The sequence below is a fragment of the Labrus mixtus genome, chromosome 14, assembly GCF_963584025.1.
Source record: "Labrus mixtus chromosome 14, fLabMix1.1, whole genome shotgun sequence".
NCBI lineage: Eukaryota > Metazoa > Chordata > Actinopteri > Labriformes > Labridae > Labrus > Labrus mixtus.
In genome coordinates, this window is record NC_083625.1 from 17,570,146 (window position 1) to 17,596,756 (window position 26,611).

At 39.5% G+C, this 26,611-nt stretch overlaps 3 protein-coding genes across 4 annotated transcripts in view; all 3 read right to left on the reverse strand.

Moving 5' to 3' along the window:
• Nucleotides 1-8,927: 8,927 nt before the first annotated feature.
• LOC132988284 (oligodendrocyte-myelin glycoprotein-like) lies at nucleotides 8,928-13,103 on the reverse strand. The gene is made up of 2 exons (XM_061055591.1): nucleotides 12,766-13,103; nucleotides 8,928-11,673 (listed from the first exon to the last, which is right to left on the reverse strand). Exons 1-2 carry the CDS (start codon nucleotides 12,771-12,773, stop codon nucleotides 10,251-10,253), a joined length of 1,431 nt encoding a protein of 476 aa, XP_060911574.1. The 5' UTR covers nucleotides 12,774-13,103; the 3' UTR covers nucleotides 8,928-10,250.
• Nucleotides 13,104-14,500: 1,397 nt separating this feature from the next.
• On the reverse strand, nucleotides 14,501-17,481 carry LOC132988285 (uncharacterized). The gene is made up of 2 exons (XM_061055592.1): nucleotides 17,314-17,481; nucleotides 14,501-16,098 (listed from the first exon to the last, which is right to left on the reverse strand). The coding sequence occupies exons 1-2, from the start codon at nucleotides 17,423-17,425 to the stop codon at nucleotides 15,344-15,346; spliced, it is 867 nt and encodes a 288-aa protein (XP_060911575.1). The 5' UTR covers nucleotides 17,426-17,481; the 3' UTR covers nucleotides 14,501-15,343.
• Nucleotides 17,482-24,180: 6,699 nt separating this feature from the next.
• Nucleotides 24,181-26,611, reverse strand: part of ksr1a (kinase suppressor of ras 1a) — a 29,430-nt gene continuing 26,999 nt past the window's right edge. For both annotated transcript variants that reach the window (XM_061055594.1, XM_061055593.1), the window contains one exon: nucleotides 24,181-25,853. In XM_061055594.1, coding sequence (XP_060911577.1) covers nucleotides 25,847-25,853 — 7 coding nt within the window. In that variant the 3' untranslated portion in view covers nucleotides 24,181-25,846. The remainder of the gene's footprint in view (nucleotides 25,854-26,611) is intronic.

Genomic DNA, 26,611 nt, shown 5'->3' on the forward strand with positions numbered 1-26,611 from the left:
TATGACCAGTAACGATATAATTCCATATGTTTTTATAATGCATTATGCTCCAAAAAGGGGGTTTAGCGTTAAAATGTGTTTTGTCCTATTACAGCACTTTTATGAAAAATCAAGCAAGTTCACAGATACAGCCATGCTTCATCCAAGGTTGGCATTTATTAACATTGTTATAATGTTTTCGGCTGAAAACTTTCAAATACAGCTCAGGGTGTGCAAAAGATTAGATCAAGAAATATAATAAAGGGGCTCATCTTCATGCAGTGATATGGGCTGATTATTAAAGAATTTCTCCTGAGCCATAAAATCTGTGTTCAAGCTGGTTCAAATCTTGCAGAAAAAAGATCCCTGAGCAACACACTGAATCTCTGTAGCTGACCCTGATGTCGGACCCTTAACTGCTATATTCATTATGAAAGCCAACAAAGACTTTTCCTGTGGGGATCAATAAAGTATAGTATGCATACATGCGGTGGGGTAATTATAGATCTTTTCATGTAGATGACCTATAATGAGCTTGCAGGCCTGCCCTCTGCACACTGTGTGAGGAGATAAGCTGCCTCTGCCCCTTCGTGACCCCGAAGAAGAAGGAGAAGAAGAAGCAGTGTAATGAATGAATGAATGAATAAAAGAACATGTATGACATTTGCCGTGGGAAAATACTTTTGATGTACATTATCTGCACAGCATGCTTTTAAGTAGTACATAAAAATACTCTTTTGTACTAATAATGTTTTAAATAGCACAATGTAAATATGTATCCAGACAACACATGCAGTTTTCATGAGAATACATGAACAAAATACTCGTGATATTTAAACGTGACTAGTGATCTTATTTCATTATCCGCATTCAGTGGAGTTTTTTGAATAGGCCTGTGTGTGCTCACTGTTCAGGGTAGTACCAGAGGGAATGTCTTATCTGGCCAGGCAGCATGTTTTTGAAACAATGACTTAGATAAAGCCCACATAACAACACTTTTAGCAGTTTAACAGCTAAAGCTATGTCATTAGTTAAGGGGGAACTACACTTTGCAGCTGTCTGTTTCTCTAAACAGATGCATTGAAGCATTTGATGGCAATTATTTGAAGCATAGGAGTGTTAAAGAAAATTGAAATATGACACCTGAGGTGAAACTATCCCATACTACTTTTTTTTGGCCCATGCAGTTTGACAACATATCAGGGATTATTTTCCATTTCCTGTTATGAGAAGTATTGTCCAACAGCATCTGACTCGAATGTGAGAACAAGGAAATCACATCCACTCATGCAGCTGCAGAAAAAAATGGAGAAAAGGGAGAGGGGGAGGATATAAATTGATGGTGAATCCGAGCTCCGAGGAACAACAGGCTTTAAAGCCCATCACAAGGTGTGCAGTGGATTTAACACATGAAGACAAGCTTCTGTTTTATGCTCAAATAAAACACTGGAGTCCTAGGTTTTCACAGTGTGCTTGCGAATTATTCTGTATTTTAAACATTGTTATCATAGCTTTTCTATTCTCACTGATTCTGTAGAGAGCGCAAAGTGAAACGTGACAGAGTTGGAGCATAAGGTGTGCGTTTTTTCCAATATCTGCTCAAGGGTTGTAACAAGATTTGAACCTTAAACAATCTGATGCCAAAACAGACATGCCTTATTATAATAAAGATCAGAGCCTCGCACTGCACTCAACTACCATATCAGGTTTCAGCAAATATTTCACATTTTATGGCCCAGAAAGGTTTCTTCATAGTTCAAGGTTTGGAACTGTGGATCTTCTGCATCTCATCTTTTACAGTGATTGAAGGAGAAACATTTATAGATTTCTGAATTAGCTCTTAATCTGGGCAGCCTCAACTGCCTAAGAAGAAGTCTAAAATGTTGATTCTTCTGTCGGTGCCCTGACAGCCCTGCTGTAGGAGCAGTTACGAGTATTGAAGAGGAAAAAGAAGGATTATATTTCTAGACTATGAACAAACAGAATTTTGAAAGTTATGCTGGTCTCACAGTTACATCACCATAGCTTAGAGACATTTTTTTTTTTTTTTAAAGCTGGTGAAATGGGGCGCCAGTAGCATAATGGTTAGTGCGTGCGTCCCATGTACGGAGGCTATAGTCCTCTAAGCGAGGAGGAGTGCCGCTGGTCATTCCCCACTCTCTTTCTCCCCGATTTCTGACTATCTCTAAAATAAAGGCCAAAAAAAAAAAAAAACTCATTAAAAGATGGTTCGACATGTTTTGATGATAGCATGAACATTTTCCAAAAAAGACATTCCTGCTTTTTACTCATCTCACCTATTATAAATACATCACTATTTACTTTTCTGAAAATCCTCAAGCTGTATTATTGAAATAGTAGCCTGCATTCAGTGCTGAAAGATGAACCTCTCTTCAATAGGAAGGAAACTCAGCATGCAAAAATGCTTGTTACTAACCGAGCCTTTGCATGAAAACTGGAGGATTTGGGGATTGAGAGTGAAGTAAAATTGATAGTGTGTGAAAGAGCTGTGGGGAAAGAGAAAGCGAGAGAAGCAACAGACTTGGTGGCAGTGTTATGAGATGCTGTTTTGAGAAGAGGCATCCTGTTTCCTGCAGTAATCTTTTTGCACCCATCTTTTGCCTGACCTTGAAGAAATTGTGATGCATTACTTTGCGTTATCTGTGCATTAAAAACACAAACAATATCCAATCTTGAAATGCCTTAAGCCACAAATAATAATACTAATAACACACAAATTTAATAAAGATTAATAGACCTGAAGTCTTTTGGGATTTTTATGATATTTTGTAATCAGCATGTGTTTTACACACAAACTGACATGTGAAAGAGCCCACCGTGTATTGATTCAACACTAAAAGAGAGATCAGAAAAGGGAATTTGTTATGCATGTTATTCAAACACCCTTGGGGTGTATATTTTATCTTTGTATTTTAAGAATGATTCCATATTGATCACTGTGGAATGGATTGAGAAATCTGTGCTTTGCCCATGAGGGCTTATTACACTGAAATCCAGAATCCAGAAGGAGGCTGCAGAAAAAAAGCTGCAGATGTGAACAAATTGTCTCCCTCTAGTGTCCTCTTCTCCTTTCTGCTTCTTTTTTTTTTGGCCAAGCTAAAGCACATCTGAGAGTGCAGGGGGAGAGCCAAAAGGAAACATGCATAATTGACAGGCCTATTTCAGGAATTAGCCATCCACCAAACCACACGTCTACCTGCTCTTTCATCTTCCCCGGAATAACTCAGCATCCTGAGAAGCTCTATATCTGCCATTTAGTATTTTTTAACCATAAACTGGTGGATTGAATTAATAAAATGTCCGCTCTCATCATTAATGTGTATGTTTTCCAAATGGTGGATGTATTTTATCCTTGCTGACTAATCATGACATGTCAGGATTGCAGGGAATGTGTACAAGCTTGGTACAATTGTCATCACACAGAGAAACTGTTTGAAGTCAGATCAGTAGGCAGGATGTTCTGGTGATGAGTGATTTCACTCCCCCCTTTTATGCCCTCTGTTACTACGCAGATGAGTTAATTAAGCTGAGCCAGAGGCTACACACTAGCATTCCAGGTAGATGTGCTGCTGTGATATTCAGACATCCTAGTTATTAAAAAATTAAACTGTAATATTGAGTTTTTGAAGATCTGTAATACGCTAGGGCTTCCGAATGCTCACAAATTATCCTTGCAAATTTAACACATTAGATATTTCCTTGAGACAAACGTCCTAAAGCACCTCAAGGTAGCGTAAAATAGCTTGCAGTTGCCCAGAGGATCACAGATTGTACAAAATATGCTTAGCAAATTCTACAATTCAAAAGCTTTAGTGATACACATATTTCCCTTATAACAAGACCGAGCATCTGATGTGCAATTTTGACCTCAGAAGAAGTAAAAGCCCATTTGCATTTGGGGCTCTTCAGACCAATCAGGCTCCAGCACAAGTGGAAGATGACGACATCATTTACCTGCTCCACTGGGCTGGGAGATAAGCTCGTGCCCCTGCTGCTCCCCGGGATGTTCTGTCTGCTGTTTGGACGACTCAGGAGAGAGAGCTGTGTGTTACAGATGATGACGAGTGGAGCCATCCCCATCACCTGTACAGTCAGCAGAGGGGAGAGAGATGTGCATGTTGGCCTTTTGGAGAGCTCTGTCAAGGCAGAGGAGGTGGTGAACCTCTTTCCCCATAAACAGACTGAACGTGAAAACTGTCTCGCTCATGTTAGGCATATTCTTTTATTCGTGTTACATCTTTAGTGTCACATCATTTCTAAAGTCTGAAAACGATAAAGCCATATTGTCGGCATGCCATTGTTAACAGTCCGACTAGCATTTTGAGCATAGTGTTGAGGGACGACTTCTAACACCGGGCTGTACTACATGCAGATGTCTCTTTATGACGATAAACAAAAAGACAACTCGTCCACAGCTGACCGCAGTTGGGTGCAAGATTTAATTTACGGCCGGATAATACTCCGCCCCTTTATCCTTGACTGTTTACCTGCGTACTGCGTAAGCCCGCCAAAACCATAGACTGTATAATTAAGCCTGAACCACTAGTGGGCGCTGCGCAGCGTACACATTCTGAATTAATATGCAGAATCTGTTGGTAGAGGTTGTTCCAAGGTAACATGATTTGAATTTACTCTACTGTCATTTGCTGTCAATATAGATTACAGTTCCTATAAAACAAAGGCAATTCAAAGAGCTTTACACAAGTCATCATCATGCCAAAGGGGAAAAAGAAACACTCTAGAAAGCAATGATGACGCACTCACTATAATGATTGTCGCCAATATGCCAATATCTCAATAAAACAATATGGCTACCTAAAAAATAGCTTTCAAAGCATTCTCTATTTATTTTAGCATATCCTGGAAAAAAAACAATCTAAAATGTTCATTCTGAGTTGTTCTGCGGTTTGCGAGCGTATACAAAGTTTGCGTCTAATGAAATGCAGTCTGCAGTTTCATTGCCCCATACCAAAAAGTCCGCCAGTTAAAACGTCACATTTTAGTGCTATTGGCTACGGTAAATGTTAATCAATGTCCAAGGTAATTCCATCCATAGTGCTCTGTTTTTCCAAGAAAACGCACAAAAATGCGGAAAAGTTAGCGACATTCCTGACGTTCAATGGGAACTCATCCCTTTTTTTGTCTTTACAAAAACAAATTTAATATGTAGCCTATTGTAGATTTACTCGTTAACTGATATTAAGACACACAAGATGCTTCTTAATGTTTCTTAATGACAAACTTTAGACACTGAGAATAAATCTTATAGCCTACATATTTTTCCATTCTTTGTATGGATGTTTATGTTCTTATTTTTTCGATCTTCCAGAGGCTGCGATAACCAAGCCCTTCAGGACACCATGTGGTATTCTCTGTCGTCTGGGTCATTCTTTGTTTTTCTACGAGCCAATCCTCTCACCCTCCCTTTTGCTTTATTTTCCCCTAACTGGCTGCCACTATATATTCTCTCAGTTGCCAACCACTTCTTATTCTGCATCAACTGACCTTAACAGTGACCTTGCCTTGTCTGTGCCATTGAGACGAGAGCCAGAAATACCATATCCTCAGCTTCCCCCACTATGCTGCAGGCTAGAATTTTTGCCTGTCTCATCAGTCTTCTGGCTGCTGGAGTACGCCTTGTTATTTTTTTTTCCACATTCTTACACGTTTTGCTTTTCAGCTGATCACTGCGCGAACTGGAAAACATTGCTCTCGGCTCAAAGGGATGGTGAGCCTTGGCAAATAGACCCGAGCTGTCAATACAGATTAGGTTTATCAGATAAACTTTATCTGCAACATTGGAGCGTCCTTTAGTTGGGTAGAAGCCTAATTCTGGGGTACAATTGATACTGTGACGTAGACTCGAAGGACAGCAAAATTGAAAGCCATTGTTTTTTTCATACAGGCCTTTTCAAAGCAGGCTACTGGTCTACCAATATGGTCAGCAATGATGTGCATTGCATGAGGTGTACATGGCTGTCGGTTGCTGGCACTTCACCATAGATTTCATAATTTTCCTGTGTCATATAAGCAAAATGGTTCCCCTCATTGACAGGGGGCCTTAGCCTTATTTTGCTTTCAGTATGATTACAAGTGAGATGTCTAAAAATCATGAAGCAGTTATTCAAGCTGTTTAAACGGGTTATTTATTTCTCATCATGTTATATTACATTTCCAAACAGGAGTGAAAAACAGTTACATTTGCATTGTTAAAAAAAAATTCAAAAAGTAGTGTCTCTTTAAGAACAAGAAACCATTTGACAAGATTTCTGCTATAATATCTTATTTCTTATAGATTGTGTTCCTATAAGTTGATTACATACTTTTGTCAGGGGATCTCCCTCTGGCACCCAATCAAATCAAATTGAATAATAGCATTAGTTGCATGTTTGAATGAGTGAATTATTGACGCCTGCTGCAGCTGTAAACTCAAATAATTTGCTTCAAAAGGAGGTTAAGGGGACAAAAGAAATAAGATGTATGTGAATTTCAGACAAAGGTCACATTTTGCTCAACACGTTCTTGTGAACAGCCCTTGTAAGGGGCATGGTGTGTCCTGGTGAAGACAATCCTCTCTATTGTTTTGGGGTAAATATTCATTTCAGTCTCACCACCACAAGAGGGCACTTTGAGCACATGTAATCAAAAGAGGAACTGATGTCATTTGTGTTTATGTATCTGTGTCTCTGTGTGTATTCATGGAGGAGTCTCGAGGTGACAAAGTGCCTCTTGTGTTTTCCTTGCAGGAGTGGTGAGTCAAAAATCACTCTCAGGTTCACCACCTAGTACACTCACTTTCTGGCAGCTCTTACTGAAGGGGAACAGCTAGCACGCTGTTTTCTGGGTGCCATGATATTTCTGTAGATGCAATTTCAGAATTAGGTTCAGTTACAAACTTACTCCAAGAACCTGTCAGCTTGGTGATGAGCCTGCTTTGTGGGCTTTTAGCTTTTTTATGCAAGTGTGTTGAGATAAATCAAGATATATGAGATATAATCCTCAAAAAATAAAAAGCCCCATAATTATTTGCATAGCAATGCACTTTCTGTCTTTTTTATATTCAATGTTATTCCCCAAGTTGATGGGGAATTCAAGGTATAACATTATGAGAGGGCAGAAAGGTTGTTGGGTAAAAACAAAAGTACACTGAGGGGGAGACTTCTTGTTTGCAGCTGAAAGAAAGAGAGAAAGAAAGCAGCTCACTCAAAACAAGCCAGGTGGAGGAATGAAGAGTGGAGGCATGGCAGCAGTAAATGATGCTAGCCCTCTACACCTTGTCAGTTATTAGGAGACACCAGAAGATAAATCTGACAAAGCTTTGTGTTGTCTACTGAGAAAATAATTGGTAAGCAGGTCAGTTCACTTCTGGCACCTAAAGAACTTAGAAAAGATGTTTGCAAGTTATGCAGCTAAAGTGAGGAAGCAAGAAAAAAAAAAATATTAGGGCAGTCACACAATTCAAAATTTTTAAACATGATTAATCGTTTAATTTCAATAGTTAATCATGTTTAATCACATTTTGTAATCCCAAATTTGACATTCCTTTATTTCATATGAAAAAAAAAGTAGGCTTTTTTCTACATTTTGTACTGTCTTTATAGCTTAAAGTACTTAACTTGTTGTTTAAATTGAACCCGCTTTTATTTTGAAATAAATTAAGGAGCTTCTCGTAGATTGAAGGTTACAACCACAACAAAAACCACATAAAAAGGAACATTTTACAGATCAAAAACCAAATGAAAACAGCTAAAATGAACAGTAAAAAAGTGAAACGTGATTTATTGCAATTTAAAACAAATGTATGCATTATGTTTTGGTCTTAATTAATCGTGATTAGGTAATGGTGCAAAGTGTATTTAGAACCAAATTCTAACTGGAACCTCAATTTGTCTCATAATGTCCAATAAATTAGATCTAATTTAAAATCAAACTAGATGGATATCTAATTAGGTTTGAAAATAAGGATCAATTTAGAGGGCCCTGTTGGAATAAGCTTGATAAAAAAATATTTGAGAATGAACAAGTCTTTAGAGGAAGGTGCAAGTAAAAGGAGAAACTGTGGGGGTAAATGAAAGTTAAGTTAACTTTCTTCCTCCAGCGACCACAACTTTTGTTTCTGTTTGGCTTCTGCTTCTTAGCTATAAATACATTGAATTTATTTAGCAGGTGCTCAAGTTTCCCGTAAGAAGACTGGTGTGCGATCTGTAATTTGTGTTCGCTTCTCTTTTTTTTTAACTATCTTATTGTATTCAATCTTAAGAATTGGAAATAACTCAGACATTGTTCTTCTGTTTTCTACTTCCACATAACTTGATCTCAATAGTTAATACATAATCAGGTTTGATCCCTAGCCCAGTTAGCAGTATGTTAGATGTTTATCAACTCTCTATTGATTATCTAGTCTGTGCCCTGTCCTCTCTGCCACAGATGTTGCTGCATGTCTCATGTTCTCCCCTACAAGGGCATCTATAAATACATAAAAAGTTTTGAAACGATTTTAACGCATTCTCTGTTCCACAATTTATTTCTGCATTTAGCCGATAATAATTTTTTTCACCATGTTTAAAAAAAAAAAACAAGAAAGACTGCTCATCGATCCACTGATAAGACAATGTTTTTGTCTGGGCGGTTTCCAGGTGTGATAAACGGTGAAGCAAGGTCTGAAGTCTGTTTGTGCTTCGTGAACTTTCACTCAGTTAAAAAAACAAAAATCGATATTTGCTGCAATCAAATCTGAGTAAGTCACTGTTTGATGACTTTATTTTGTAAAATTGTTGAAAGCCTTGAGAAACTTCAACTCCTGTGATTGTTGACACAGATGTCAAAGGTGCATGGGAGATGTTTTCATTGAAAAACAAGCTAGGTAGTCAAAGTACAGCAAGTGTGTTAAAAAAAAAAAAGCAGTGAAGTCAAAATTCACACAGTCATCAGGAAGTGTAAACAACACACATTTTATTTGACTTAATAGAAGTCAGTTCCTCGTTGTTTTTCAAATTAAGTCGGCTGAGATGCATTTCCTGCTCTTTTGGCACCTTGATCATGGTCTTTCTAACTTATAAAACCTGTAGGCGTCCTCTTTTATAAGGAATATCTTAACCTTTCATCTAAATAAGCTGAGAATGTCTGAGATTTAATGCTCTGTTGCGATATAGCAATAGGTTAGCATTCCTGGAACGTCCAATCACCATGCAGATCATTTTCCCCGGCGTCACTGAATCATGAAGGACACTTAAGTCTGAGATGTGATCAAAATACAGAAGCAGTACTCGGTACTCACAGTTTGTAAAAACAGTGATACAACATTGTCCATTTGTTCTCCCTGTGCTCCTCGGATAATCTGTTTCATATTTGTCATGATAAGTTTTTTTTACATACACCCTGTCCCCAGGAAAATAAAGCTCTTCTGGTAAGAGATGTTGGCTGATACAAGAAACAAGCAGGCAGGCATAAAGGACATATTTTAAATAAAGTCAAACAAGTCATTCAGAAATTTTGGGTTCATACCTTCTCTTTAAAAACAAACAAACAATAGGCTACATTTCCATAATTTACAACATGAACTTACAACATTAGTAAGATCAAAGCAATAAATATGGAAACAAAATTCCCACCTCCCCAAAATGAAATGTACCATTCTTTGTAGGTCATACCACTGTCCTGTTTGAAAGATGTAGACTGTAGCTGCACAAGGCTACATTCAGGAACAATCCTGAATTTATAGTGCCACCATGTGCTAAGATTGATTTATTACAATGTTGTTTGGAAACATGTATTAACAAGGCATTTGCCTTCAGACTTGAAAAAAGGGTTATCAAGGGGCGCTGGTGGCGCGGTGGTTGGTGTGTGCGCCCCGCGTGTGGAGGCCGTGGTCCTGCAGGCGGGCGGCCCGGGTTCGCATCCCGCCTGTGGTTCCTTTCCCTCATGTCGTTCCCTACTCTCTCTCCCTGATTTCCAACTCTATCCACTGTCCTATCTCTCCATTAAAGGCACAAAATGCCCCAAAAAAATCTTTTTTAAAAAAAAGGGTTATCAAAAATTGTAGTGTGAGAGTAGAATCCTATCATTTACAGCCAAATGCAATAATAACAAAACTTTTCACGAAGCCTTTGTACAGTGAAGGGCCTTTTGCAGTCGCGTCTTGCATTATACAAACAAAACAGAAGTCTTGTTCTTGTTGCTGTTTATATTGTGCTACTGTATGAATTAAGACTTTACACCAAACTGTGATTTTTTTCAAAAATAGTCCTCCTTCATAGGACTTGTTGACGAAAGAGAAACAGAAGCCCCAGATTGTTCAGGAAAGTAAGTGAGGAGTATGTGGCACGAGCTGGGGTGCTGTTGTTGATGCCCCGAGGAATGGACTGATTGTGCCTCCTCACACTTCTGGTGCGAAGTGTCGTTGTTTTCTTTGTTTGTGTGGAGGGGCTCGCTGTTGTGAAGATCTGGTCTGTTGTCTGTGTCGTGTCAGCTCTGACGGGTGTTTCAGCAATGACGTTGGGGTCAGAAACTGAAGACATGTCGGTGGTGTGGAGGGAAACACCGGTTGAGGCTTCCTTTGTGCGAGAAACGAGATGTGAATCCATGTGTAGCGTGCGCTCTGTGACAGAAAAGTGATTAATAGTGAGGTGTGGGCCTGTTCTTCTGGGTGTAAGGGTGGAGAAGCTTATGGCTGTGGTTCTAAAGGTGTTGTGCTCTGTGTGTCTGTGTGACTCTTTAGGGGTGTTTGGGGTGCTTAGTAGAGAGGAAACCGACAAGTACCACCAACCGGTGACACTCGCTTCTGAAGGCGTGGAGCTCTGGTACTGAGCACTTGCCGCCAGAGGGGGCAGGTTGTATGAGGCAAAGTGCCAACCTCCAGTCTTGCTAGGGCGAACCCCTCCACAGACAGGCTGGGTGTGGCAGGGGCAGCCCAGGATCCTTGCAGGGGCGCGCTGCGACCAGGAGAGTAGGTAGGCGATGTCGGCATAAAGATGACAGTCCCAAGGGTTGTCCCCAAGGTTGATGACTTTAAGTGACACCATCTTGTCAAACACTCCAAACGGCAGCGAGGAAAAGTGGTTAGCATGCAGAAAGAAGTGAGTTAGCCTGATTAGCCGGTCTAGAGATCCTGGCAGCACCTTAACAAGTGAGTTGTGGGAAAGGTCAATGGTCTCCAGGTGTGCAGGCAGATTTGTGGGTATGGTTCTCAAGTGATTGTAGCTTAAGTTAACCATGCACATATTGATCAGGGTATTGTTGATGAAGATGGCCCGCTCCAGCTTGTTGTTGGAGAGGTCAAGCATTCGCAGATTCCACTGGTAGACAGTGTCGTTCTTGTCCAGCAGCTGGAGACGGTTGGAGGAGGCGTAGAGATTCCACAGGGATCGAGGCAAGCCCGTTGGAAGATGGTTCAGCCGATTGTGAGACAAATCCAGGAAGCGCAGATGGGTGTACGCAGTGAGCTGGCCGTCCAGGTTGTGGAACCGGTTGTGGGACAAGTTGAGGGAATGTACATTATGCTGCAAGCCATCGGGCAGCTGCCTCAGGCCCCTCCAGGAGCAGTCTACCTCCCGGTGGCTGCGGCTGCAAGTGCACATGGCGGGGCACGCGGCAAGGACGTGCAAACCCAACAAGAGCATGAGAAGGAGTTCCAGAACGGCCTCATGATAGGAGAGCTTTAGCAGCACATGCCTGCTGGAAGAAAGAACAGAAAGGGACATGGATGTTACAGTTCCCCCTTGCACAAAATCCTTGTAATCAAATGAGGCACAAGTATGGTATTACTCATAAGTCTATTGGATGATCTAAGTCATGTCCTGGAATTGAACACAGCATGCAGTGACATCAATTATTTTTTCACACCAAGTTGTTGAGGGTGAGTGGTTTATAATTTCCACCTTTTTTCATACAGCATGTAGGATTTGCACTTGCTCTCTTCTTGTTCTTGAGTTGTCTCGTGCTACCTTTTTCTTGGTCTTGACTCAACCTGGATCCCTCCAATATCTCTGTGTTGACACACTCTGATCGTAGTCAGGACTTGGTCGACACTTAAGCGGTCTTAAGTGCATCACTTGGCAACAAAACTTTCCAAGTAGAAATGATGCTTGCAGATAGTGAGCCCATGCAGCATTATTGTCTATATCTGAGATGCAAAGCAACTACAGCTTCGTTGTATAAAACTTTTTTCATTGTTTCTTTAAAGCTCCACCCTCTGCAGGATATCTCTCTAGCTCTCTTACTGAATTGTACAGTCACAGAAGGCTGCTCAATGTGTGCTGCAAATCCCTGCATTGCTCTGAGATACACACATTCACAATAAACTACCCCCCCCCCCCCCAAACCCTGTAGGCTGCCTGCAGGAATGTTTTAAGGGATGCTTTGGCAGAGCTTTTAAAAGAAATGTGTGTGCTGTTTATATTCACCACTGACAAAGGGAAGAAATGTGCCCTTTTCTGTAGCTGATAAACATCTGACCTGATCTGTAAGAAGATATTTCTAGTCTATTCAAGAATATCATCAATCACAGAGCATGAGAAATCCCTGTAGTCATTTTCCCTGGCATCAGTTTGTGTCTTCAGTCATCAGAGCAGTCAGTCCCAGGCTCCCAGAGGAGGAGAAGTAGCTCAATAGATGGGTTTTATTAATGACTCCACAGAGAACTCATGCGTCAGCTGCTGCAAAGGCAAGCAAAGACACGGCCAGGAGCTTGACACTGCGGTGCATGTGAGCCAGGGTGTGGCAGAATGTGTGCGTAAAAATTGTGTTTGAATCTTGTCCATAACTCACCTTCTCATCTTATCATTCCAGTCACTTTCTCTGCTCCTTTGCTCTATTTCCTCCTCTTCCCTCTCTCCTCTCCTGCTTTCAAGCTCGGGACCAGCTGCTGCTCGGCTGAAGATGATTTTTTTTTTTTTCAACGCCTAATAGAATTTGACCCTTGCTCTCGTGTCCAGCGCAGGTTTTTCTGAAGTTGTCCTCTCTGCCTGGCACTTTGGTCCCTTTGTCCTCTCTGCCTGTTATAGAGATCTTTTGGGTTAGAGCGATCTAGCACTACTGCAGGCTCTGGATTTACTCTGTGCAGTGGAAGTGAGGGAGTGCTGGGGTGCTGGTTGGGGATAGTATTAGGAGTGGGGGGGGGGGGGGGGGGGGGGGGGGTAAGGAGAAATGTGCATTACGGGGTTGTCTCTGCACATAGGGCTGCTGCAAAGGAAACTCCTCTCTCAATTATCTGGATTTCCGGATTTACTTTGGCATGCAAAGTGAAAACTATTCTTGTGGTTAGAGCAATTGCCTGATTTCAGTCCTGTTTGCACTCAAAATAATTTATAATCTTATCAACTTGATAAATATTTCCCCTCTCTAAATGTTGCCATTTAGAAATACCCTGCTGTAATTGGTTGTTATTCCTCCTCGTGTAAATAAATATACGCTGCCACAAAAACCTTCAGGATTTGTTGCAGGGCTCCCATTTGCTGCAGCTTCCTATCTGTAATCAGCATCACATGCAGCGCTCCATTCTGTACTGCATTGCTGTACTTCAAACTGACATAATCACCTTAGATTCTAAGGGATAGTTGAACATGGATACAGATTGTGTTAGGGGTATCAACTTATTTAAATGTGAATAAATAAGAGCAGCGATTTGCAATGGTAATGTCCTCTTGCCCCTTTAATATCTTATCTTTTGTTTTCTTGATTGCATAATATGTCATTGTGTGTATCTACCTCTGATGGTTTTGTGTGGGTGTTGTGGGAGGGATATGTAGGCGGATGGGCATGTGAGAGCCTTTATGTGTGTATGTTGTGCGTGACTGTGTCTGTCACACTGTCCTGTTGTGTTTTTTTTTTGTTGTGTTGGACCCCCTCGAAAACAAGATGGTTCATCTCAAGGGGTTATCGATCAATAAACATAATTTCTCCAATCACTTTGGAATCCAGATGAATTCATCCACAGCAGTTTAGAGAGGCTTTGCTCTTTTGTTTTCCTCTCTCACTTTTCTTTGCTCAGTGGTCGTACAAAACAAATCGAAGTACCTCTTTAGCAATATGTGTCCTACTTCCTCACTTACCTTTCTATGCAAATTCCACTTTTGCATTCCTATTTCCAACAACTACCTGCACTTTGATTTCAACAAACGTTTCCTCATTAACCCTTACAAGAAGCCTTTAAAGTGAAACCCTCACTTCCACTGTCACCACAGCATGCTATGCTGCCTTAGCAATTGTTTGCCGTATTCATTGTAAATACCTGATGTATACAGAAATATGTGCCTGGTAAAAAAATATTTGTTATCTCTCTGAGGATAACTTTTACTGCATCCCATCTCCAAACTTGCACCTCTCACAGAGCAGCTGCAGCTCAGAGAGCTCCTCGCTATTAGAAGTGGAGCTGGAGTTAGAGCGGAGGCTACATTGAAAAGAGACTAACTGTTCTGACTTTTAATGAAAGGTTCATATCCATCATGACGTCACAACTAAGTAGATGAACAAATATCTGCAAAAGGCGGCGGAAACAACCCAATATAGTTTAAAAAAGAGGTTTATTGTGCAGCTTTGTCAGCTCAGGCTGAGGTGAAAAGAGCCTTCTTTCCTAGTCGAGAGGCATTGCCCGGAAGAGGCACAGACTCTGCTTGCTAATCAAGCAGAGCGCTCACACTCTGACACACCCCCACACACTCACACAAGCACAGCCAGTAAAACGGAAACAGTTTCATAGTTAGAAATTCAAGAATAACCTTACAATCTACGGTTTTACTCTTCGACATGGAGCATAAGTTACAATTACTTAAATCCATAGTTTGTAGTCAAGCATCTAAGACACACATCAACTTGCACAAAAGTCTATTAAAATAAGATACAAAATATACAAATAACAGAAAATACAATGCATCATTTTAAATGTTCAATTATTGCTTAGTTTGACAGACTTATAAGCACAAATTGTTTATAAACTTACTGTAAAGTGTAAAGCATCGTCTTCAGGAAAAGTTTGCATTTATTTGAAGTAAAGGTGTTAAAAAAAGATTTGGTGAAGAAATGGCAGTTGCTCTATATTCTCTTTGGCCACACACAGACACACACACACACACACACACACACACACACACACACACACACACACACACAGACACACACAGACACACACACACACACACACACACACACACACACACACACACACACACACACAGACACACACACACAGACACACACAGACACACACACACACACACACACACAGACACACACACACAGACACACACAGACACACACACACACACACACACACACACACAGACACACACACACACACACACACACACACACACACACACACACACACACACACAGACACACACACACTTTACACCACATCCTTTGGTTCCTCTGTGCCCTCAGGGGAGGGGGCTGCCGTGGCTTCAATGGCCTCCTCTTTGGGCTCTGAGGAGGGTGAACTTTCACAGGCGGCTACAGGTGTAGCTGCAGCTTCCTCACTTTTGGTCGTGTCCCCTTCCTCCGTATTGTTCTCCTTCTCCCCTTCTTCCTTGGTGGTGCCGTTACCCCTCTCCTCCTTGGTTTGACTCATGTCTGACATTAACACGGTTGTCTCCTTGGGTTCTGTCTCGGACTTGCTTTTGTTCTTCTTGCCTGTTCCCATCCAGTACTCAGAGGTGCTGATCAGGTCAGCGTTGCTGCTCAGCTCTTTGATGCGCCTATTCAAGCGGCACACCTTCCAAGCCAACAGAAAGACAGAGAGCAGCAGAATGAAACAGAGTATGATCAGTCCGCCTGACACCATCAACACCTGTAGATGGTCCATTTTGAAGAACAAAGCGTCAAATTGTGTTGTCTTTGGGGGCCATGACGTGCTTCGACTTTGGGGGACATCTGTTAGTGACTGAGTGCTGGACAGCCTGGTCCCAGAAATGCTGTTGGCCTCAGTATTATGGGTAATGATTCTGCTTGGAGTAGCCTGGGAAGTTGACTGAGAAGCTGGGATACCGTTGTCATCAATATCATCTCCTAAATCATCTGGTGTCAATCCTTCACTTCCACTCATTTGTGCACCCACAATTGCTATGTAGCACATCAGGAAGAGGAAGCAGTTCATGTTGGAATCTGAGAAGACATGTAAATGCAGTTTAGTATAACATGATGGAGTACAAATTGAATTCAGCAAAGAGAGGTAGGAAGAAGCCGTAGCGCCTTATGTAACATCATTTTGACACTCATAATCTAACCAAAACTGTATTTTGAGGGGGGTTGTGTTTTGGCCTATTTCTTACACTAGTTAAATATACTTTTAAGAGTATAATGTACAATTTCGTTTTTCATATTTGAAATTTTCTATCAGCATTCATATTAATCTGCTTCATTTTTAAAGAGAAATATTGGACAGCTGTAAATTCAGCTATAGTATAGTATGTAATGATCATTCTGAGAGTGGTCTTTCTGATTTATTTTACTTCAGGTATTTTTTAATAATAATACCCATGTTATCGTTTGAAAGCAGGCTGTTTGTCTACAACAAAGTTTAATTTACACAATAGTAGCACATTGCTAGCTGCAATTCAATTTTTCCTTTTTGTCAGGTACATTATGTAAAACATCATATACTGGAAGTTAATCAAGCACAGTGGGCATTAAGTTGCCTGTTGTTTTCTTTTTCAAAAGTGTAAATTCATTTAAAAAGTTTGCTGAAAGACCATTGGTTTGAAGGCATTCTGCACCCCATGCGCTCCAATTTATATCTCATCTGAAAAACCACATTCGTCTAACAGTGAACAAACTTTGCATTCAATCGCTTACTTACCTGAATTCTGTTGTGTGTGTTGTTGAAAAAGTGTTTTATATTTTGTCTCTTAATGAGTCAGTTTGATTGTATTATTAATATTCTGAAAAGTTGTGATTCTACAGATTTTCCGCTGACATAGGTTTTCAATTTTCAGAAGCCTTGGTCAGAATCTGACATTGTTTGAGGCGATATCTGTTGATAAAATTCTTCAGTATGTTTCATCGACTGACTTCCTCTAATGATGAATTCACAATTCACAATAGACCTTTTACTGTTTTACCGTGTCTTTCCCTCGTGTTTAACCCTGTGTTTTAAGTAGGCTTGTACACAAAACATAAAAAAATATCACATTTTATTATCAGGATTTAGGACAGGAACATTTTACAAAACTGAATACAAATGTTAAGCAGTATTCCTTCATCTAGCAGTCTAAGTTGTATCCTAAAATGTACATTTATAATGTTGTTCTTTGGTCCCCTTGTAATTATTTAAAGGTTTAAAAAAAAAAAAAAAGTAAGAATTCATAATTGGTCACTTACATTCTTTGTGATCTTGTAACAGCTCCAATAATTGTTTTCTGTGGCTGTAAAGTGAGATAAACGATGTGTGAAGTGACACAATGACAGCTGTCCAAATCAATGGCACACTCATCTGGCTTCCTACTTCTCTATTTGGTATATAATAAGAAGAGGAAGTGTTTTTTCTATTCTTATTCTATGGTTTAGCTGGTCACGCACACATCTGTAAGGGGGGTGAGGGTGGGTGGGAGAGAGAGAGAGAGAAAACTATAAAGAAAAAAAAGCTGTAGGTATGCTGAATGCTAACTTCCAGTAAGATCATTCTAATTATTCATTATGACATTGTTCTTCAGGCTTTGGGAGATTTGTACATATGAATTCTGGACTTTACAATATTTGTGAACTAATTTATAACTGTTTTAACTGAACAATATGAACAATGGACCTCCCAAAATCTGCATGACACTGTGAATGCTGTGTGGTTGTAACTCAACAAGTTAAGCAGCACATTGCATTTATTTAAATGTTTTGGTTTTGATGACGTCTCTAAGACCTGTTATGTGTTTCTATATTCAGAAGCGTTGATACTGACAAGCGCTACCACTGTTAATAATAAGTTTGTAGTTATATTGGGACCCTAGTTGCTCTATGTGAAATAATTGGGGGGAAATAACATGCGTATGTCTGTGTTCTTCAGAATCTTCTTTTTTTCCAAGCCAAAGTTGATTCCAAATCATATCAACTACAGTGTGGTCTAAGTCTAATGTCTTAGTCAGATAATGCTAAAGCACAACTAATAATGAAAAAATATCAAGTGCATGGATTCACTGAAGTTCCCCTTCCAGTTCCCTCTGTAGCTGTATGTTGGTGTTTCCAGTGTGATTTTTGAAATGTGTCTGCAGCTACATGTCTAACTGTCACAAAATGTGATGTTTTGCAGGTTACGTCCTCTCAGCAGACGACAACAGCAGCTTGCAAAGCAGCGCTACCGACTCATCATTCAACACACTTCATGCCCCAGCGTGTTTTACAGGAATTGCCACCACTGGGCTCGATGATGTACTGTTGTGCTTTTAGCATTAAGGAAGTAAAATCTTATAAAGGTTTAGTTAAATACATCAATGAATAAATACAACCAAAACACTTTCCATTCAAATCAGTTCCAATAATATTGTGCAGGATAGGTTACAAGTGTGAAAGATTATTTTGAAGTAATGTTATACATCATCCTGACTGGCCCCTAAAATGCAACTTACACCACATGCTAAAGCTGAATGATATTGGAAAACTTGCATTTCGATATGTTTTCTGTCTAGGATATATATTGAGATATCAATCCTAACTACATTTCTTGGACTACACTTCTATGTCTTAAGACTGCACAATATGAGAAAAAAGTGATGTGCAATAGTATTGTTCAACATTGTGATAATGATATGAAATGTGATATATAAACTTGTATTGAAGAATACATATTGGTATTTATGAATGACATGTTTCTGCTGAATTTAAAACAAATCCACATTTTTAAACATTTGCGCCAATTAATCTGAGAGTAGCTGATCGCTATAGCATTAGCTTCATCTGAGATTATCTATATTGTATTAGAGCATGGCTGTAATACACAGACCTTCATTCAACAGGTAAAATGTACACATGCTGAGTAAGAAAGCGTTGCTTGTTAACAGCAAATAATTTTTCTTGTGTATTGTGATAATTTCAGTCTCTTGCAATAGGTTTATTGCAAATGCTCGTATAGGTTTGATGATAAAATAACAAATTATTGTGCAGTCCTACTACATACACGGACATGAAAATATAAATTGGTACAGATACTGAGCAATTCAAAATGGACCAATACTTTTTAGCACCTATCCTTGATGCTGATATAATTTGATGTAGGCGAAAAGCATCATCAGTCTAATTATGTATTTGAGGAAGTGAAAATAGACGGCAGATGACTTCAGCTCAAAATCAACACCTACCCTGTGATGGAAAGTCCCATTCGTGTAAAATAATAGTCAAATTATAGACAAGGCAGGGTGATTTACATAAAGATCTTTAAGAAACACGTGTTTTTGAAAAACAGTGTAAAGAGACAGGATTTTAGGAGAAAAGGGTTAAATTGAATAACACTGCAGATAAATAAGATGAAATGGAATACCACAATTCTATGGAAAAAAGCAATGAGGTACAAAATTTAAAAAAAATATTTCTCAAGTTCTCTTACCTTACTAAAGAGAGAATGTAAGTACTCATTTTAAAAAGAGCTCAGAGTTTGAGAAGATTTCACATTTTCTTAAAGTTTCTGTTAAAAGTGTTTGATTAAAAATCTAAGAATAGAGCCCTGGGGAATCGAATGTGGTCAATGAAGAAACTTTATCAATATGTGCCAAGGCCTGTCCAAGGGATTGTCAATATATCTGTTCAAAACTCTGACTGTATTTAAAGATGGCTGTGTCCTCTCCTATTTTACAAAAACAATGCCAAAAATACCCCCTGCGATAAGCGATAAGCGCTGCCGTATTGTGCTTTTCACGTTTGGAGCCAGGGTCTCTACAGCGGGGATCAGTTAGTGGAGCTGCTGTATTCACTCAGTAAACAATTGCACATAAATCCGAATAATAAACACTGAGTATAGTGATTGAAACCATGTTTGAGAAAAAATAGCTTGAAATGTGTTTAGATTTTCTTTTGACCCATGTCCCATTTGTTAACATCATATGACCTATTCTATTCCTACAGTCAGTATAGGCGACACACAAACCAATGCAGAACAAAGATAGCTGATTAGCAAAGACATCAAAAGTCTTTACTTAGTGAAGGTAGCCTGTAGATGCAAAACAAAAATGCATCTATATAGGCGAAAATAACTAAACAAATATCCTTAATCCACGTTAGACAATTTAAAAGAAAGGGAAAGGGAACAAGGGCACTCTGCCTGCTTTCTTATAGTCTCTAGCTTCTCGAATTAAAACTGAAGCTGGGAGTGGTTTACAATGCCGTTTGCGGTGCAGTTTTGTGTCCGCCATTATCACCAAATCCAGTTCTTTGATGACTGATCTAAGGTTGATAGAGATACCTCTAAGAGGGAAGGTGAGGGGTGACTGATGAGGAAAACATTTGGTGACCTTGCTGGCCTTATCTGTCTTGTCTGCCGAAGCAGGAGAAAGCCAATCTCTCTATTTGCCGTCTTCTTTATCAGCAAGGTTAGCGTTAGAAAATGTGTCTGGTTGGGTTGGAGGCAGACAACGTGGCAGTGATCGGGGGGTTGAATTTAATGCCGGCATTACCCGCCGCTTCCATTTTATCAGTGAATCCCAAAAGAGGTGGGGCAGGGCAGGGGAAGAAACGAGATTGAAGGGAGGAGGAATGGGGAGACAGATAAATGAGCTTTTTGTCAACACAGTTAGATTGAGGCTGTGTTGTCTTTGTGGCAGAGAGGTTAGTGTGTATAAAGGTGAATCATCATGGACCTGGCCTTTGGTCGTTGCATGATCTAACCTCAGATTGGTTTGGTTGGAGGCCATGTTCAATGAAAATATACCTGCACTCCCAGAATCAGGCCTTTGTTAAGAAGTGGATATAGCCTCTTGGTTTCCAATGTGAAGTCAATATCGATGTGCCCGAAGCTTGCACTCTTTCTTATGGCCAGCAGGGGGTGACTCAACTGGTTGCAAAAAGAAATGTGGTTGTAGTTTAGAAAATTAGCCTACTTCTCAAATGATTTATTACCCCAGTTCATATTTCCACAGTGAATTCATTGACTCAATAGCTACTTTAAAGATTTTTTTGAATAAATCATGGTTTTTGCTCCACTGAGAGAATAACTGATGATATTCTTAAGGGTGTGACTGAGATTGACAAGTTGCTGCCACAACAACCTGTCAAACAGGATAGAGACCTAATCAGATCCACCTGTGGTTAAAAAGAAAACCCTATATATGGTTTCAACAAAATCCTTACGTTTGTTTACATATCATATGTTAGAAACTGTTTTGACCGTTGGGTTGATTTTTTTCCCACCATTGCTGCACATGAGACTTTTTTTCTGCGATTACTGTACATCTTTAACTCTCCAGTGTCCAAACTGTTCCATCAGTGGTCATTTTCACCATTAAACATGTTTTTTTTTTTTAACCATGTATATGGTCCAAACCTTTTCTCCAGCAGTATTACCTGAGTAGACTCTGGTTTGTTTGTGCACAGCTTTGTCGTCTTGCACACATTTGCGGTGTTATGTAGATTTTTAAAGAGCTCCCCAGAGTGAATACACTCATATCGAGTACAGAGATCTTCTGTAAGTATTTATGACATTCTGTCCACTTCCCCGATCTAAGTGAGCAGTGAGGCATAGTGCAGTCTGTGCACACCTCTGTCAGCAGTCCTCTGACTTACTGTTTTAGTTGTGTTGACACCGTAGATAGCAGGAGGTAAATCAGTAGATACTTGCAACCAAGAAGTGTCATAAATTATCCCCAAAATGCCTGAGCTCTACAAGAAAAACCTCATTAAATGTGTGATAGTTTGTGAAAAATAGAAAGAGGCTGTGTTCACGACTCTCCTGTGAACCTCAGGCTTGCTCTTATCTGTAACTTACAATTTTAAAACAGTATTTTTAATTGGATCATTAGCATATGAACTGTATTCTGTAAATATTGGCATTGCCTAATCTCCTACTACACTTACATGTCATCCAGTACAGAATTTAGTGAACATACATTACAAAATAAACAACTTGTTTGTTGAAAATGCCACGCAGGAAAGAAAAGGACTTTCAGTGCCAGGCCGCCCAGTGAAAGAAACAGTCTCCCCTCACCAAATGCTGGTCACGTGATCCAGTACCAGTTGGAGTCAAAGAGCGATTGGTTGCCGAGCATCATCAGGCAGGATACAATGTCCTTTCTTTTCTCTTTGATTGATACCAGTTTTTTCAAAACAGATATCGATCAATCAATCATTCTTTCAGTCTTATTATTCACAGCCCAACTCAGGATGCATCGTCACAGATTACAGGTTTCATGGACTGAATACAGTATTTACTATTTCACTCACAGCTTTCAAGACCTGGTATTATAAACCTTTAATCATCCCTAACAAAACTGTATTAGTATAAATAGGACAACAATAAAAAAAACATAGAACACAATGCATACATTTGTCCCCCATAAGGGGCTTTTAAGCACTCCCAATGCTGACAGCTCAAACTTCTTTGCAATCAATCACCACTATGGATATATGTGGTATATAGACGTTTAAAGCAGAATTGAACAATGCAGGCAGATTAGAGTGGCAATATGTGTATATTTAGTCCTGTATAGTAATGTGCTGTTTTGCAGAACAGTATTTGTAAGTGTTATTTTTCTTAATTTCTCACAGCTTCAGACATTTCCGCTGCCAAACTCACAAGGACAGCTGGTTTCCAGATTAAAGAGATAGTGTCCCTTTTTCCATCCAAGATGGTTCAATTCCTCTTGGGTCAAGAAAGTTTACACTTTGTCACTTAGATATTTAACGAGCATTAAAAAGAGGACCCACTTCACATTAAATGTGTGCAACAGAAATAGAAATAGCACTGCTCAATACATGAAGACATAAAGATGACTACATAACTTTATGTTGGGTCTTTACGCCACCTAGAGGCCAACTGGGGATATTAATATTACATAAAAACTACAAATGTAATATGACCTTTCACTGAAATGATCTTGGCTATTCCTCCAGTCAATACAAAGACTATTTTGACAAAAGAATTCAGAGACAAGACAAGGACAGTGAGACCTTAAAGCCACTGAAACACATTCTGAAATGTTGCCATTAGGTTTTCCAGGTCAACACAACGCTTGTTTCAGTTTTCTACACATTACTTACTTATGATTTTATTTACTCGATCCACTATTTTCTTTGTAATATGTAACTGCTTTAAAGCTCCTGAATGGAGATTTGAGCTTGTTGTGAATCAGACTGACGGTACTATTGATTTCTCTACATGAACTACCAAAGCAAACAAGACCATAAGAGACAAGATTATTCTATATTGTTATTGTTATTACCTGAAAGCACCGCCGAAGGGTAGGTACGTTTTTAACTGCAAGCTGTCAAAGATCCTTTTTTAATTTGACATTTTTCAGGGCAAAGATTTGCGATGAGTGAAAAATTTATCATAACAAAAAAGCATAATTTAATTTCTGTTCTAAACCTTTTTTACACACACACACACACACACACACACACACACACACACAGGACAAAAATCAACCAGAGAAGACGTACTGCTTTGTCCACAGGGTTGCCAAAATCAACGCAAGTGTTTCTAAAACCACAAGTTTCTCACACTAGCTTTAAATATTTATGTTTGCTATGAATCCTCAAATGTATGTGTCCAGTCTTTCCCAACTCTGACTGATTTGGAATCAATATTCAATGTTTCTTTTTACAGCCACCTAAATTAGTTTTTTTTTAAGGCAACTGTGCACAGCCAGGCCACAAAGTGAAGTTTAAACATCTGAAGGTGTAAAGCCTTTCTGCACCTCATCGCTCTGCCCCTCAGGACAGAGGTACAGAGCAATGAGGTGCAGAAAGGCTCGGGAGGAGCCTGATCCCTGCTGTAATAGCAGCCCTGAACAAACGGCCTTGCTGAACAGGCCAGAGTGGGAACTCTTGTCTGTTCTCTAACTCTGTTTGTCTTATACTCTGTGTTTTGTTTATGTATGTTCTTTGGTGGGAATTGTCTGTTAGGACAGTAACAGTGCTGTGAAAAAGAATTTCAACACAGGGACAACAAAGTCTAAAAGTCTAAGCCTGAATGAGATGTTTTAAATCTCTGACGAGTGATACCGTAGTCTCATACTGACAGGCAGGAAGTAAATTCAGTGTCCACTCTGCTAGAACATGACAAGCCTCATTTTATTGTCCTTCATGGATGAAAACAGAAACTGCGTGTACAGAATGGTAGTCACATGCAATACAAAAATATGAATTTTACAATAACATAAAAAAACATGTATTGGCCCATTCTAAAAAAATGTACAGCTTTTATACAGTATTTTATACATGAAAAATATATAAATATATATACACATCTGTAATAGACACAGCAGTACCTATTCAAAAATGTTGTGATGTATTTTACATATAAAATGTTTGTACAAATATTAGAAGAATCAGGTTCATTTGCTATACATTAAATAATGTATGTACATTACATAGCCTTGGATTTGCAACACGACGTTTACTGCAGTCTTTCACAAAAAACCAACCCTACTTATTCCAACACAGCACGCTCGCGCAGTCACAAGCGCACCCACACGCGTAACACATAGACACAAGTACACCAACTGAAGCCATCGACCACAAACAGTTTACACAAGCACGCACAAGAGGTATTGTCTTAGGAAGATATAGGACACTTTGCGCCAGGTTCCTGATTTTTGCGCTGAGAATGAACACACTCCTCTTCATCACAGACAGATCTTTCTAAATAACTTATATCTCTATAAGGTGCACTTTACACTCAATGGGTGGACATTATTATTTTAAAAAACTTGAATCGTAAATAAACAGCATTATTCTATTCCCAAGTGGATTGTGGAGGATGAAGGGAATATTTCGCCTTTTTTTCTTTTCATTTCATCCACTCAGGCGGGATACAAAAATCTTCATCAGTGCCCTTTTTCGGAATGCATCCAACATACAGTGAATTCAGCAGTTTATACTCCAAGAAGACAACATACAAAGTGAGCATATCACACTGTCCAAACCTCTGAGACCCTCCCGAAGAGAAAAGAAAACACTGCAAATATGACTATTTAAAACCAAACTAAACAACAACAACAACAACAGATTTCATGGTTATTTTTTTTGAAGTGATGACAAAGTGCATATTGTGTCTAGACATGGGCTGGTAGGCACATGCTGTCACACAAACATTAAAAAACAGAGGGAGGAGCGGAGAGGCAGTTGGGTTTGGGAACATCACTCAAGCAGCCTGTCAAACATGTGTCAACCCCTCGGGGGAAAAACACAGATAAATGAAGTGATCCATTTGGTCGTGGGGTACATTTTAGGTCCATCTGTGTGTGTGTGTGTGTGTGTGTGTTTGTTTTACTATGCGTTCGTGTTTCAGGTAGAAAAGGGGCCTTGTGGTCCAGGGCAGCTTCATCACAGCAGCACAGAGAAGGTGAGGGGAGCCGTCAGCAGGCACACACCACAGCACACCAGTCAGTCCCAGCACAGACACCACAAAGCCTGTTTTTTTTGTTGTTTTTTTTTTAAAAACGCACCTCCGAGTACCGCGAAACGATACGTAACAAAAATCAAAAGGAAGGCAAAGAGATATTAAAGGTGGGCAAGCCTCACTCCTCCTCAAATTCCTCTCATCTCAACAAAGAAAACGCATCGGTTAGACATGGAAGATCAGACTGGTGATTAGTTGAAGCAGTGTCTGTTGCAGGCAGAGGCAATGCTTTGATCAATCCTGTAAGAGTTAAGGATACAGGAGCATGCAAGGCAGACCCAGGCTTTGTTTTGCATTGCTTATGATTCAGAGTGACGGCTACAACCTGGATTAGAAAAGAGAAAAAAAGAACAGAGGGAAGAGCAAAAGGAAAACACATACATTAGACTGTTAGTGAGAGTGAAGTAGCTTTATAGTGAGGAAAGCATAAATGTAAAGTAGCAAGATATTACACATATGTAGATTAGTTAGAGGACATTTTTAAGACTCAGTTGATCAATATGCACTTCCCTTTGACTCATTTTGTTTTCTTCTAAGAAAACATCTTTCCAATCATTTAGATAGACTGAATGATTCAGAAGCCCTTTACTGCTTGTGTTGTGTTCGATTATAATCTTAGAGGTGTGTGAGAAGCAAACCAAAAGTAAGAGGTGGAAAGAAAGGGAAACATTGAAAGTGTAGTTGATGAAGAAGTATGTGATGCTTTAAAAAAAAAAAAAAGGAAATGAAGAGAATTCCTGCGTACAGAAATAGTTAACATGTAAATTAAATAATGGAATTCTTTATGACTTTTGGCCGAATTTCTTGAACTTATACCATCTATATGTTGTTACATTGGAAAGTTACTGAACACTTGCAAAAGTAAAAAAAAAAAAAGTAAACTTAAATGCAACATCCAGTGAGTGAGAACAAAGAATGACTCTTCTTCACATATTCACTAGAGCAGACACCTGAAGCCTAAATCAATGCAACGCTGTGTCAAACTGCCCAATCACAATGTGCGAGAGTCTGTGATACTCTTTCTCTTCAAAAATGTTCCGTTTCTGTCGTGACACTACATAATGAGTAGTGTTGGACAGTAAA